The 16,571-nt window shown below is 39.6% G+C and overlaps 1 protein-coding gene across 1 annotated transcript in view; it reads right to left on the bottom strand.

Moving 5' to 3' along the window:
- The window catches only part of ADAMTSL1 (ADAMTS like 1), a 200,224-nt gene extending 183,930 nt beyond the window's left edge, over positions 1–16,294 (bottom strand). Inside the window, exon 1 of the mRNA XM_004373511.1 lies at positions 16,080–16,294. Coding sequence (XP_004373568.1) covers positions 16,080–16,142 — 63 coding nt within the window. The 5' untranslated portion in view covers positions 16,143–16,294. The remainder of the gene's footprint in view (positions 1–16,079) is intronic.
- Positions 16,295–16,571: the final 277 nt, after the last annotated feature.

Genomic DNA, 16,571 nt, shown 5'->3' with positions numbered 1-16,571 from the left:
CCCAAATCCTGTGAGCTAGTAGGAGTCTCCAGCCTGTGATCTAACCTAAGGATTTTGGACTTGCCAGCCCTTACAATCGTGTGAGCCAATCCCTTGAACTCTCTCTCTCTCTATATATATATACAACCAAAAAACCAAACTCATTGCCATTGAGTCCATTTGGACTCATAGAGACCCCACAGGACATAACTGCCCTGTAGAGTTTCCAAGGAGTGGCTGGTGGATTGGTATACTGCTGACCTTTCGGTTAGCACCCATAACTCTTAAGCACTGCGCCACCAGGGCTCCTGTCTCTCTCTCTATATATACATATATGTATGTATACATAAATACACACAAAGGAGCCCTGGTTGCACAGTGGTTAAAGCACTCAGCTGCTAAGCAAAAGGTCGGCAGTTCAAACCTACCAGCCACTCTGCAGAAGAAAAGATGTGGCAGTCTACTCCAGTAAAGATTTCAGCCTTGGAAACCCTATGGGGCAGTTCTACTCTGTCCTATAGGGTGGCTATGAGTAGGAATCAACTTGACGGCAGTGGGTTTAGTTTTGTTTTTACGTAAATACACATATATCTCACCGGTGCTGTTTGTCAAGAGAACCCTAAGACAATCATATTTCTGCATCCTAGCTTGGATGTGTCTCTGCTCCTGCCAGTGTCAGTCAGATACTGGAAAGACCAGGATACAGTATTCCATAGGATCTAAGATACCATAGACTGAAGTCACACTATTATTTTATAGACCGTTAAGAATACAAAAATGGTACCCATTAAACTATGGCCTGCTATCAGTTATAAGATATATCCATGATTCTAAAATCAGAAAGAAAAAAAAAAGTGCACCTTAGGATTGATGAAAGATGGTACATTCTGTGAATCCTAATGAACTTTGTTCTGAAACTGGGAATCACCTAGCACACTGAGGAGGCTCCTGCCAACAGAAGCCAAACAACATAGTTCAAACAACATGGAAAATAATCTGTACTACATATTTTAATATGATTTGTTTGCTATAAGAATAAAATATACATATACTGAAAGGAAATGGGTTCACACCACCCTTCAGGTTTTAGTATCCAGGTTTGTTTTTACCTGCAAAATGGGTTGTGGGAAGGCCTATCTGAGATAACACACATAAACAAATGACACAGTACTTGACACATAGGCGGAGGCTGAAAATCATACTTTTCCCTTTGCTAAATCTGAACAGATCTGGATGCTGAATGCAACCAGTTCGGGGGAAGGAGGAAAGAAAATAAGCATGGTAGATGTCCAAAATTAGAATGAAAATCAGAAGGACTGTATGATTTAAAGCAGAAATACCTGTTTGAGGCTGTTCGAAAGCAAATCTACTTTATGAAGGGAGGCCAAGCTATAATCAACTTTGTTTTTATATAGAGGAAAGAGCTATGCGTCCAGTGGAGTCAATTGGTTGATAACTAGAAGATGAAATTATATAAACATAGGATTTCAATGCCTGATTAAAATTCCAAAGTCTTAGCAACCGGATTTATAAAGAAAAAAAAAAATACTAAGAATTTAATCTAACACTTAACTCACACTTTATTTAATAAAACCTGTGGGAGTTTTTTTTAACTATTAAATTACATTTTTAGTATAAAATGGTGAATTTAGGCATTTCGGATATGGTTTGATTGTTTTCTGAAGACCACAAGTAATATTTAATCAGGGCAGGTAACTTAAATTTAGACCCTAATGCTGCACCTTTTACTGGGGTTTTGGCAGCTTTCAAAGGGAACTCTACACGTGGAGCCCATATTAGACAATGTGGAACACTGCAAGAATTAGGGCAAAGATATGAGCTGGCTTCCCACGGAAAGATGCTTAACTGGGACATGAATCTGAATGGCTGCATAGGGCACTGTTTGTAAGAAAACAGATAACTGACTGCATGTGGGGGAAATCCTGCAGCCTCTGACTGCAATCATCCCTCCTCGGTACACAAACAACTCCACATTACGGGCTCTGTGCTACGTGAGGGTCATAAAGCTTTCAAAAATCATTGAGCAGCCTCTGCGAAATAGCTATTTATTCTGAAAGGTTCACTGATGAAGGGTTACCTCACAATACAACAGAGAAATCACTTGAGAAAGGCTAGGTCCAAATTCACAATTTCCTCAGAGAGTGACAGAAAGCTCTTAACTTTCAGGATGCTGATATGTTTCTTGCCCATGAAGGTCTTCCACGATGAGGGAAAAAGTCTCTGATTGTCCGTCACAATTTTGAACAGGGCTACCCTTCGACTCGCTTACTTTGAACACGTCATCTGGAGGGACCGATCACTGGTGAAGGACATCATGTTTGGTACAGTGGAATGCCAGGGAAGGTAAAGGAAACCCTTAGTTAGATGGATTGACACAGTGGCCACAACAATGGACTCAAATATTCCAACGATTATGAATGTGGTGCAGGACCGGGCAACATTTCATTCTGTTATACATGAAGTCGCCACGATCACAGCTGACTTGATGGAAACCAACAGTAACAACAACCCTGAATAAAACGATTTACTATTTCACATATTCATTCAACAAACACTTATTGAGCACCTGCTTGGGTGCCAGGCACCAGGCTCCTATGCTAAGCAGCGGGATGTAAAAAGTTTTAGCACATGGCGGGCATTTTAAGAGCTCAGCCTCTGAGGCCTGAAGACAAAAGGTGAAGAGAGACCACAGGAGGCTTCTACAAATAACTAAGTAGCCATATAGCTGGACTCTTCCCTTGTCTTCATCCCTGCTCCTGCTGCTAGAGTGACGGCTGCCTTCATGGCTCCTCACCAGGAGACGTGCCATGGCCTCTCAACTGGCCTCTCAGCTTCCATCTCTGGACCTCTCACCTGCATGTGGCAACCACAGCTCTCTTTGTAAAACTCAGACTGGAGGCAAAGCTCTTGGGCATGGCGTGCAAGGTCCTGCATGAACTGACTATGCTCCACCCATAGGGATTCACTCATGGTTCCTTGAACTCACCCTTCCCTTTTCTTCCTCTGTGCCTTTGCACATGCAGTCCTTCTGCCTAGAATGCCCCTTTTCTCTCTCTTGTCTGCCTGGTGAACTTCCATTGCTCCTTTAAGACTTACCTCAGATGTCCCCTCTTCTGAGTCACCCTCACTGGCCCACCCTAAAGCCAGGTTATTCTCAGCCTAGCACAGTGCCTGGGACACAGCAGACAAGACAAGCCAGCTTCCTTCTTCTATTTCCTGCTTTATGCACCTAATACCCTCTGCACGGCCTCCCTCTGTATTATCCTTCTTAAAAGCTCCTTTACTTTCTGTGAGCTTCCTGAGGGTGTGGCTGTGTCTTGCTTATCTTTATGTTCCAAGGAAAGTGCCTGGCATAGAGCAGGTCAGTCCACAGCAAAGTTTTCACTGATACAGAGAATAAGGGGAAAATAAGGATACTGTTTAGTTTTCTGGAAACCCTGGTGGCATAGTGGTTAAGAGTTTAGCTTCTAACCGAAAGGTCGGCAGTTTGAATCCACCAGGTGCTCCTTAGAAACCCTATGGGGGCAGTTCTACTCTGTCCTGTAGGGTTGCTATGAGTAGGGATTCACTCAACAGCAATGGGTTTGGTTTTTTGGTTTACTTTTCTGTAAAGCTGAACGTATTCAATTATTTGTTCTTCTGAAATCATGCACTTGGAACTTTTGGCATATTCAAATGGCCTTCAATTTCTTTCACCAGTGAAACAAAATGGCAGAGTTTGGACAAGAATGAACTCTGCTTGGGTTCGAATTTGCACTTTGCCACTACTAGCTGAGCGACCTTAGGTATGTTACATAACCTCTCTGTGCCTCAGTTTTCTCATCTGTAAAACAGGGAAAATAATTGTAACTGAGAATTAGATAACTAATTGACAATTATCTAATTCTCAGCTACATACAATTGTAATTGAGAATTAGATAATATATATAAAGTACTTTTGGTTGGTGCTAAAGGTTAACGCAATCAGCTGCTAACTGAAAGGTTGGAGGTTTGAGTCCATTCAGAGGCGCTTCAGAGGAAAGGCCTGGTGACCTACTTCCAAAAAGTCAGCTATTGAAAACCCTATGTAGCACAGCTCTACTTTGACACATATAGTCATCGTGAGTCAGAAATAACTTGACAGCAATTGGTTTAAAGTGCTTCTTATATCCACGTATGTACTGTCTTTAGTATTAACTATTATTATTTCATCTATGACACTATGGTGATGAAAGTTTATTTTATTAATGTCTTTATGTAACAAAATAAAAAATTAGAAACTTTGCCTCTCTTTCCATACCTCCTACCTACCTGCAGACACATCTTTGTTTATTTCTGAAATTCTAAAGGTTTATGAAATTCAAAATCTGGGAACCACTGCTTTAAATTATCTAGAACTCTAAAGCAGACATAAACCACTGAATGGTCTCCTAAGAATCAAGATCCAGGAGCCTATAGCCCAAACAGTTCCACTGATATGGAGACCCAGCACCACCAAACTGAAGTGAGCAGAGCAGAACTGCAAAGGGTAAGAATGTCTTCTTTGGATTAAAACCAGTTGGGGTTGGTAGCAGGGACACAGCAGAGGTGTCGGAAGATCAGAACTTCGCTAAGCAGAGAGCTGAGAACATGCTGATGGGTTACCAGGGTGATGCCCGGAGAGTTGAAGAGCTCCTACATACAAATGGCTTCCCCGAAGGAAGCTAAATCTTCTGAGGAAAATCCTATTGTTATTCATGCTCTATATGCAGCTGATTGGCCTTTTATTAACTTTAAGGAGGGGCTAGTTTGAAGGCTTCACTCCTTAAGCATAGTTCTACGATTGAAAAGACAGGTGTTTATGTATCAAATAAACACAGACACAAAGTAATAGGCTCTTTAAGCTTGGGTTTCAGTATTACTAAAAAAGAGGATACCAGCAAAAAAAAAAAAAAACGGCAAGGAAGTGACCTTAAATATAAATCTTCAGAGTTTTAGAGTTTTTCTAACACATTCTTTCTTGAATCAATATAAATAATGAATTAACATGTCTATTTCTTTAGGCAGAAACCTCTTTACATCAGCAATAGTTAAATATACAGTTTAAAGAAAATAATATCATGACAGTAACTTAAAACCAATGGCAAGTACTGGTTAATTAATTCCGGCCCATCCCTCCGCCTTCCTGAATTCTTTCTGATATATAATATGTAGAAAGATCCATCTTTCGAACCTTGGCTTTTTTGTTTAACACAGTATACCTAGTACCTAGTACAGTGCCTGATAGCCTACTCTCAATAAATATGCTATTTTGCAGTGAGCAAAAGGAAGGAAGCTAATACTTTCTAGAGACTACTCTGTGTAAGGTTCTACATGAAGTTATTTTCACATAATGCTATACTCTAAAGATCTATATTTAAGGTCACTTCTTTGCCTTTTTTTTTTCTCACTGGTAAGAAAAGGAAGAAAAATGAAGCTTATTTGATATGATACCTATCTGCGGAGAAAAACCAAGCTTTACAGACTTCCATCTTCCAATCTAGCCAGGCCACCCCTATGTTTATAAACCAACTATAATCCTTGAATTTTAACTCAAGCTTATTCTCCAGCAGCTTCATGGGCTCTTTGGTTCCTTCTGTATGGGCAACATTTCAAGCTCCTGTCTACCAGGGCTAGCTTCTTTGGCTGGCTCTTATTGAAAGGTATCTTAGAAGCCACACAGGACACTGTCTGACTCGCTTTGGACACATCATCAGGAGGGATCAATAGCCAGAGGAGGACATCATGTTTGGTGAAGTAGAGGGCCAGTGAAGGAAGGCAGGGGAGATTCTGGGTGAGGTGAATGGCATAGGAGCCTCAACAATGGTTTTGAACATGCTGGTGATTGTGAGGATGATGCAGGACCAGGCTACGTTTTGTTCTGTTGTCTACAAGGTTGCCATGATCGGAGTTGACTTGACAGCAGCGAACAACAACGTAGAGGCTACACAGTGTAATAGAAGAGAATGGACTCAAGAGGAAGAGATTTTTCCTCTATTTTTTTCTCTGTATTTCTTCTATATTTCCAACTATTCTAGGATCTGGATTCTACCCACTATGTGCTTCTAGCAAATCATTTAATTGCCCTGTGCCTCGATTTCCTCATGTGTCTCCACTCTCTCTGCAAACATTTAGACTTTAAATCCAATTACCTGCAAAATGAAAGGACTGAAATAGACAACTTATTCAATCAACCAAATTTTCTTGAGCACCTTGTGCGTATCAAACTCTGCCTGGTGGTAGGGATACAAAGATATCTAAGACAAAATAAAACCAAACTCCCACCTTCAAACAGATCCCAGTCAACAGAGGTCACATTCTAGGCAACCTCAAAGATTTTTTAAAATTCTGAAACACTGTGAATCGACGGCCTGGGGATCCAAAAGTCAATTAAACTAACATCGTAAAAGTAATTTCAAAGCATGTTTGTTATCTCAGATTAGCTACAAACCCCCACAAAAAAAGTTCATGTGTGTGGCACATCAGAGCAATTATATTGGGTCTCAGTGACAAGTGGTTATAACAACTACAATGAAAACAACAGATTTATAAAAATTTTGCCCCTAAATCTCACTTCAGCACCTGAACAGTAGGAGTTCTTATTGCTTCCACTACTCTTTTTCATTCTTGTTCTATTGATGAAGTACAATATTTGAACAATTCTTTGGCAGACTTCAAATAGTGACTGAGATTATAGCCAGCAAAGCAGGCTGGGAAATCTGACACCCTACCATACCTTAGCATGGAACAAAGTCAGGTATATTTATTTTATTGGACAGTTTGAATTTATTATAGGTTGCTCATAATTTCCTGTCTCATTTCTTTAGCGCTCTTGGAATTTATGTCAGGATGTCTTAAGGTTATCACACTCCTTCTCTCCTTTGTCCCAGTGTTTATGCCAACAGTCTGAACTGACCGAGAGGAAGTCCCAGAACAAAAACTGAAGGGGAAAATACCCAAAGCTTTAGTTGGAGAATGGCAGAAACCCTGGAAAAAAATCTGAAAAAGCAATGAAGATGAAAATGGAAACTCTGTGAAAATTAATGTAGTGTAGAATTGGCGAACATACCACTTATTTCTTTATACAAATAGAAGAAAGGACCCGCTTATGAGGTGCACCCAAATAATTCACAGGTGGTGAAACTATTAGAGGCCTGCAATTTCTTGCCTCAGAAGTGGAATAAATCTCTTGTATTATAAGTGGCATATGCTCACACACTTGCTCTTTCTACCATTGCTTTTCTCTATACTCTCTCCTTTTTGATGCACAAAGCCTGTTTTATTTTACTGTAATTAATTTTGATAAGAACCTTGGATAAAAATCTATTGAGGATGGCAGATACAACCTATTGTAGTAATTGCCCTTTCAGAAATATAATTCCAAATGGAATGCGTTTGTTTTTTTGCATGGTTTTGTTATTACAAAGTCAGCACAATGTAGTGGAAACTACTTAAGACTGAAATCTAGCAGCATACGCCTCAATGATATTGAGGCAGATGCAAACCCCTGGATTTTGAGCTTGTATAGTGAAAATTCTTAGAATGATAAGAATTTGCTTAGAGAGAAGCTTTTCCCTAAAGAATTTATCTTAACTAAGAAATTGTTCTAGTGCATTCTACTGCACAAATTGATATTCTAAATTATAGAAACTGGAAACAAATAATTCTACATGTTTGAAGTCAAATATCGACAGATAATATTCATTAAGATAAACAGTCATAATTTTGTGGAAAAGCCAAATTTACATCTACACACGGAAAGTAAGGGAGTTATACCAGAAGCGTCTAAGCAGCTCCAGGAGAGTTATTTGTAAGAACCACTTACGGGGTAATTGAAAATAATAATCACCACAGGACTGTTTCCTACAGAAGAGTTGTCTTTTAAAAACTAAAAAAAAAAAAAAAAAAATTCTGACACCAAAATACCCAACAAGCTATCAAGCTCCTCATTGCAAGGATCCTGTCTTAATGTATCTCCCATGGAGGCTTTATCTGTGTCTCTTAGAGTCTGGCTGTATGTTAGGTATACAGTTGATGACAGATAAATTCTTTCCCAATGAATTAAACACTTGGAGTTGTATGGTACTTTGGAGTTTAAGAAATATTTCAACATCTAATGCATATTTGCCTCTCATAGTGTCATCCTGGAGAGTCGGGTAGAATGAGTGATATTGCATACATGAGGAGAGAAAAGCTGAGGGGTATTATGCGACTGGGCCAAGGTCATAGAACTGGAATCAGTGCTACAGCTGGTGCTCTTTCATGACACTTAGATACCTCCAAGAAAAATACATCAAAGATAGTTTGAGATTACGTATATTCAGTGCTGAAAACAGTTAACACGCTCGGCTGCTAATCGAAAGGTTGGTCCATCCAGAGGTGCCTTGTACAAAAGGCCTGGCGACCTACTTCCGAAAAGATAAGCCTATGAAACCCCTTTGGAGCACAGTTCTACTCTGACACACATGGGGTTGCCATGAGTCAGATATGACTCAACAGCAACTGGTATATACTCAGAGAAGTGCATTTTACTCTGTCTACATGCTGCTGTGTGGAACAATTGTTTGCTTTGCATTTGTCAGTCTGTTCCACTGTCTGTCCTGTGTTTACTCTTTCACTCTCCCCCTGTTCCCTGACATTCTGTCTCTGGAGTAGTTTCAATGCTGTGCCCCTGTTTCTGCCTCTCAGCGTCTCTGTCTGTTTCCATTGCCTTCCCCTGGGTCTGTGTGGTTTTGTGTCTTTGGCCTGTTGTTTGGTCCTGCTCTGCTTAAGGCAATTCCCACTCTTTGACCACAGCCCTGCCTCCCTTGGTTGCTTTCCTCATTTCTTACCACTCTACTCACTCCTGGCTTCTATGTTTAAAAAAACAGACCCACTTTCCTATTTTTCCTGCAGGACTGACACATGCCCCCAGTTACTCAGCACATTCTAGGTATACAATAAGTTGCAAACCACAATGATTAAACCACCCTTAGGACAAAGTGGCATCTTCTTATTTCAGTGTTTCCCATCTAAAAAATGGAAAGTGGTATTAGTACGTACTCATAAAAGAGCATGCATACCATCTAAATTTGAAGCATATGTTACTTTAAAAGGTTTTCAGTGTAATAAATAGCCCCCTACCCCAAATCGCAGTGTTTTAACACAACAAAGTTCTATTTCTGGCTCATGGTTAAGTGAATGTTTACTTTGCGAGTCTGTGAGAGTGGCCCTGTGGGCTCTGTTCCATGCAGTCATTCAGGGACCCAGGCTTTTCCATTTGGTGGCTTTGCCATTCCCTAGCATCTTGAAGTTCTCTATTGGATTGTCTGCATCCAGCTAGCAGGTGAAGAGAGTATTTAGTGCTTATAGGATCACATGGGAGGTTTCAGGCCCAGAAGTGCCATATATCACTTCTAACTATATTCCACTAAATCACATGGCAGCAACCAATTGCAGGCAAGGCTGGGAAACACAGTGGTATGGAGTCCTTGGGTGGTATGAACGGTTAACACTCTCAGCTGCTAACCAAAATCTTTGAAGCTCCGGTCACCCAGAGGCACCTCAGAAGAAAGGCCTGGTGTTCTACTTCCCAAAAATCAGTCACTGAAAACCCTATGGAGCACAGTTTTACTCTGACACGCATGGGGTCACCATGAGTCGGAACTGACTCACTGGCAACTGGCTTTTTTTGTATCCAGTAGGAAAGGAAAAAAGAGCCTTGGTGGTGCAATAGTTAAGCACTTGGCTGCTAACCGAAAGGTTGCTGGTATGAACTCACTCGGTGGCTCAGTGGGAGAAAGATCTGGAGATCAGCTTCCGTAAAGATTACAGCCAAGAAAACCCTATGGGACAGTCCTACTCTGACACATGGGGTTGCTGTGAGTCAGAATCAACTCAATGGCACCTAACAACAACAGGAAAAGAAAAGGAACTTTGGTGAACCCATAGCATTTTCTCTGCTAAAAACAGAGTTTATAATTCCTTTTAAGTTTTATAATATTGCAGCTAATGAAAATGTCATTTTCTTCCTGAGGACAAGCTTTGCAAAAGGAAAAATACTTGAGAATTAGATGAGTAAAAAAATATGACATACAAAATTGTTCATTCTAGTTAGCAACAGCAAAGGGGTTGTTGCTCAATTGTTGTTCATTGTGTGGATGTGTGTGTTTAAGAAAGAAGGAAACACAAATACATCTTTGCTTTTGAGTTTACTAGGACTGCTGACTTGGTCTTACCATAACCAGAAATATTGAAACGCTTTGCATGTGAAATGAATGTTTATATTTTCCCTTCCTACTTGCACTTTTCCCTCTTCTCACTTTTTCTTGCCTACTCATTCTTTTTCATCCATGTATTAATTTATTCAACAACGTTTATTGAGATATAATTACCAGGTATTCTGATAGAGCTGCACGGGGTAGACAGAAATGTTAGTGCAGTATGAGAAGTACAATGACAGAGATAAATGCAAGGTAGCACACAACGATAAGAAATCAGCATTTAAAAATATGGTAGAGATTACAATTAGTTATTTAATGCCTTCCTACAAGCAATTAAGTGCTGGCTAACATGTAGCTCTACACTGGTGAAATTTGGGGTGGGGATGGTCAAAATCTGAAATGATGGTATTTCTTCTAATAGGGGTTACAATTAGCTAATGAGTTAAGATATTTTCTATGACACAAATAGAGAACGTTAGTCAATATAGGAAAAGATTTGAACTGACTGTATAAATACTGACCGCCCAGAAACACAACACATAATAAAGCCAGAGGTCGCTGTTGGCTGTAGATGACAGCCACTGTGGCACCTTCTTGACATAGCGAGAAAACTTTTAGCAGAACTAACTGCCCTACAGGCTAGGTGCTCCAGTTAGCAAAGTCCCTGGGAGGGGAAACAGAACAGTTAAGTTTTATTCAGTGTAGGTTTTAATCTTGAAGTTCGGGAATTGGGGAGATTTAGTCATTTATTTTTGAGCTCATGGAAAGAAAGGGTTGATAGCAACAGCTTACCCCAGTTAGCAGGCAGGCTCCCCACACAGCTGTGCTGGGCTATTTCGGTTAGGATCCTTTAGGACTTACATCACCTCTGGTATGCCAGTCCTAAGCTGCTCATGAGCCAGTACTGCCAATCAAGCCAAAATTCAACCACATGGTATGGTTTTTATGCTGTAGACAGAAAATGACATGAACTTGTCTCGTTCTGGTGAAAACACAAAGTCTGAAGCCAGCTCTCTAGGAGAAGAAAATCAGTAACAACGGCAAGGCTGTAAAACTTGATGTAGACACATTTTCCTGTGATTATCTAAACACACTTAACTGGTAGGTTATTCATAATGATTCAAGGAATGCTCTCACTCCAGGGAAGACTCTGGTCCTCATACTATGAAGAGGTCACTTTTGGGTCACTCTACTCATGAGACCAGAAGACATAGTAGAATATGCAGAATGAGGGCAGGGGAGAGTGAAATGTAAATAATCAGATCTGAGAAAGTGTCACTCGTGGAACCCTAAACATACACAAATTAAAAGGCAGAGCTGTCACTTGACCATAGAAACTGGACTATATATTTGAAGTTAGGAAACACTGGGTATTTGAAGAAGTAGAGAGCCAGGTGATAGTCTCTATATGGCCTTTCCTCTCTTAATTTGGTTCACAAACAGTTAAGATGCCTACTACACACAAAGCACTCTACTGGGTGCTGCAGGAAAGGCGAAACTGCGTAGGACACTGTATTTTCCCTGGAGGGGTTTAAAGTTTTATTCTGATAAAGCCATAATAAATGGGGGAATCAAAACACCAGATCATGCCTCATCTTAACATAACTCCTGGGCAAAATGCATCAAAATATTTTTATCAATAAATGGTAAAAGTGAATAAAAAAAAATAAGTAACTTGTATAAGGGTTAACCACACAGTACTGATTTAAAAAGAAAAAAAAAAAAGAAGCACAGACCCTGAGTGCACTTTTGTTATTAGGATAGAATAATGAGCTTTGTATAGCTCCTAAGTCTGAGTAATAGCCTACCCCACAGTATGCTAGAGGACTGCTTTCCACTTTATTCATACACGTTGGTAAAAGGGCATCAACACATATTAACAGTCACATAAGTGCACAAATGCATACCTTCATCTATTCGTTTTTCTCTCCCTCCCTCTTTCTCAGTAGTCTTCAATATCCATATCATCTTTCAAGGAAAAACTTTCCTCATGTGAAAGGATTTTTCTGTAGTTCACTAGTGACCACTATTGGACATTCTTCCCTCAACTTCTAAGCAGAGACAGAACTGGTTCACAGGCAAATAATAATGAAGGGCAGAAAGTGGCTCTGACAGACTGAAACACTAAAACCAGGAGCCCGAGAAAATAAAAAAGTAGCTGACCATGTCGAGATAAGAAACTTGAGAAAAACATAAAGAAGAAAATGTTTAAATAAATGCCTCACTATGTTCTGCAGATTTATGTGAAAAATCCTCAAGCTTAATTTAAAGGCAATCTAGGTATGAGGATAAGAAATAGAAGTAGTGTGAAAGTTATAGAAAGGTGCTTGTGCATGTGTATGGACACACACACACACACATACACACACACACACAAACTGGAGCAGGCCACAATCTGCTGTAAATAAGGGATTTAACATTCATTCCACAACCTAATAGTGCTTCTCGCCATCCAAGATATATCCACTTAGATAATCGTAGAGGAGAGTGCCAGAGTGGCTGAAAGGAATGGGCTATTGTGTTTGACTAGTTTCCATGTATAAATTAGTGCAGAGAAGAAATTCAACAGAAAAACACATGTACTTTATTATAATTCCTAGTGTTACTCTTGCAACTCCCACAATAGCAGGCAAAAGAGCTTAGAACCACTTAAAAGAAACAAAAAGCAAATGCAAATTTGATTAAATGCCTTTCTGACAAGAAGTGACTTGACTTTAAGTTTAGATGGACACATATGTCAATGGCTGGTCATGGTTTTTGCCACATACCTTTTGAGCTAAACAATTGGGACAAAGGAAGGAGAATGAAAAAGGCGAGCAGGGTGGGAACATTGGGAAAGTTGAGTTACGTGGCTTAATTTGAACTGAACATCAAGAAAAAAATCTCTTGATCAGGACTACTGTCCTATTGTGTCCAGAGTAAAAAAGAAGTCTATGATGTATGCACTTCACCTGAAAACATGGGTGGTCACCAAAAATAGATACAAAAGACACAGGGACTTCATTTCTTTAAGAATAATATTCCAAGAGCCAAGGACTATAACAAAACTTTGGGTGAACCATAATTGATATTTGTACACACTCGAAAACCAAGTCCTGGTATAGACGATTCAGCTGTCAATGAAATGACTATTTTGAGGTAGAAATTGAGCTTTCCACTGAAACAAACAGGATATTTTCCAATTAAGCTAAAGGAATGTTTAGAAATTGCTTAAATTAATTGTAAAAATCGACCAAATCTTATAATGTGTAAAACGATAATAGCGGGGAAAAGCCACCCAACTCAATTTTTCTTTCAAGACTGAAGATTGACCTGACAATGTCACACTTCTAAGTCACCTATTGATCAGGCTAAAGGCCATCCATCTTCCCTTAAGCTAATAATTTAATTTTGGCTACAAAGCTAAAGGGGAGGTTAATAAGCAAGTGCAATAAGTGTGCAGAATGTTGTACGTATCTTTAATGGCCAACACGCTGCAAGAAGCCTAAATATCTCCAACAAATAGTACAGATCAACCTAAACGATTGCTTCCATCACTGGTAAGCATTTTACAAACGTAGTACTAAGCAAACAAGTTATTTGTCTCTATTATTTGGCCTTTGGGTTCAAATATAAACTTGTTTCCTTACCTGTAAAATGGGTTTTAAAATGCCTTATTTGCCAGGTGATTGTGAGGACCCATTCTAATACTTATCAAACAACTGGCCTAGTGTTTGGCACATGCAGACACACAATACATGGCAGCTATTATTACTGCTGTTGCCACCCTGCAAAAGGATGTGTCTAGGCACTCAGCAGTGATTTCTCTTTCTTTTCTAGCAGAATGCTCAGATTCCCAATTCATTAAATGCAAGCATTAAACTATCCTGGATTTCATTTCATTTTGTCCTCATGATACAATCACTGTAATTTAAACATAGCATGTTTTAAGTCCTTCTGAAATAAACAAACACTCCTTTTCTTCATATAAGTCTAATTTTATATGATCAAATGCACAGATGAATATTCAGGATATCAAAGATGGATATAACGCATTTACCAAATAGGTACCCAAACAATCTATTCCTGAATAGGAAACTTTTGCTCAAGTATAATGAGATCATATTTCTATATGAAAATATCAAATAAACTAGTATGTACTGGTAATTTGCTTTATGATGCAATATAATGGGAAAATAACACACACTTTTTAAAAACCAGTGAGAAGGAAAGATGAGACAAACTGATGGCATATACAAGTAACACATCCCATATGGAAAAAATGAGACACTTTTCATAAATTGCTTGTTCCACAAGTCATAAAGTATACCTCAACATTCTACTTTGTGTATCCCTCAGAATAGCAAAAACTTAAGAGTTTATTCATGGTTAAAATTCAGTTTGCCTTTAAATTTCCATGAAAAACGGAAAATATATTGTATTTCCATATTTATAGTATTTGCAATGCATCATTATGATTTCTTGGCTACACTAATGCAAATTATTAAAAAGCAGGAACGTATAAAAATGTTTAATCACTGTCTTAGTACTCTTGCTGATAAATCCTCCTGGAGTTTTTCAACGTACACCAAATGGCTTGCTTCCCTTCTTCAAAATTCTAGTGCAGATCCTAACCAGAACAAAACATTCTGTCACCATCAACGAATTGATGCAATCCATATTTTCGTTGCATTTTTGCCTTGTTACATTCTTGCCTTGCTACCTTCTGAAGAAGTTCTGGCATGCTGTAAGTGTGACAGGGAGAGCTACAATCACGTTTGTTTGGAATCAGTGTGTGCAAATTTTGGATTCAAACCTTCAGATGAGGTTTACTAAGCTGCCTGCCCAGAACACTCTGGTTTAAAAAAATGTGCATTGCTATTAATATTTTGAGTGTAGATTTTTTTTGGACAGTAAATGTTCATTTTCTGCCCATAAAACTAAGTCTGAGTCACAACGGAACATTTACTTTGAGTCAAAAATGCAGCGTGTGATGATGTTCAAGGGCAGAGCATCTTATCACTGTGACTGGAGAAAGCAGCCGTACAAAAAGTCATCATTTTTTTTCCTTCTTCTTCAAAAGTGGATCTGAGATCAAAGACTGTATAATCTTCAATTCATAAATATGAGCATTAACTGGTATCCATAGATGACTTGCAGTAATTATGAGCTATAATCTGGGCTGGCTGCGAAGAGGTGTTCATTCCCTCTTCCCTCTTTACCTGATTCCTTAGTATATGTCCATCAAAAAAACCAAACCCGTTTGCTGTTGAGTCAATTCGGACTCAAAGTGACCCTACAGGGCAAAGCAGAACTTCCCCATTGGGTTTCCAAGGCTGTAATCTTTATGGAAACAGACTACCACATCTTTCTACCACAGTGTGGCTGGTGGGTTCGAACCCCTGACCTTTCAGTTAGCAGCTGAGCACTTAACCACTGCACCACCAGGGCTCCTTGTACATGTCCATAAAAGGGGGAAAAAATCACAAAAGTCATTATCGTAAAGCCCCTCACAGCCTATCCTTCAAAAAATTCCAGGAACACCACAGTAAGTGAGTTTAATTTCAGAATGTCTGTTCTCCAAATTCCAAGCACACACACAACCATTTAGACTGTCCTTAGCTCACAAAGTCTCTGCAGTATATTCCAAAGTTTACGGCTCAGTATTATTATATACCTGCAACCAATTTTGGAAAATCTTACACACTTTAATTTGCTTGGGAAGTTGGGGTTAATGTTCTGGAGGGAGGTTTTTTTTTTTTTTTCTTTATCATGTAAATTATTTTACCTGAAGTTTTAAGATAAAGATACATATATACATTAACACATACACACAACACACACACACAACACCCCAGCAGCACCCAGCATGGCCAAGTATTGAAATGAAAAGGCATTTACCAGCAGCAGGAAAGCCAGAAAGAGGAGCGGTGTGCCAGGAGTTGCCCGACGGCAGCATTCCATACTTGGATCCTTGCCGGAATCCGAATCGGACACTGAATAAGCTGCTAAGTGCTCCTCTGCCTGCTGTCACATCCAGTCCTGGTGCTAACACTCCGGTCCTGCCTATCAGCTTCCATCAGCCCCACTCACATTTCCTGGCCGAGGAGTGGGTGGGTGGATGGGTGGGGGGTAAGCTGAATGGAATCTCTCTCGGAGCAGGCAGCCAGCCAATCAGGCTCCTGCTAATCAGACATGCTGAATAACAAAGCCAGGGGGACAGAGAAAGTATAAGAGTGCAAGCAAAACAGGGAAGAAAAAGGACAAAAAAGAAAGGAGAGCACGCGGAAGAGGCAGACGAGGAGTGCAAAAGATGCAAATTGCAGAAGATGAAGCCAGACCCTCCCTGTGCTTTTAACTAACCTGGTTAGTTCTTTGTGAGATGCATTTCTA

This window comes from Trichechus manatus, unplaced genomic scaffold, assembly GCF_000243295.1.
Source record: "Trichechus manatus latirostris isolate Lorelei unplaced genomic scaffold, TriManLat1.0 scaffold00025, whole genome shotgun sequence".
NCBI lineage: Eukaryota > Metazoa > Chordata > Mammalia > Sirenia > Trichechidae > Trichechus > Trichechus manatus.
Note: the sequence above shows the minus strand (reverse complement) of the source record. Positions and strands in the feature narration are given on the sequence as shown.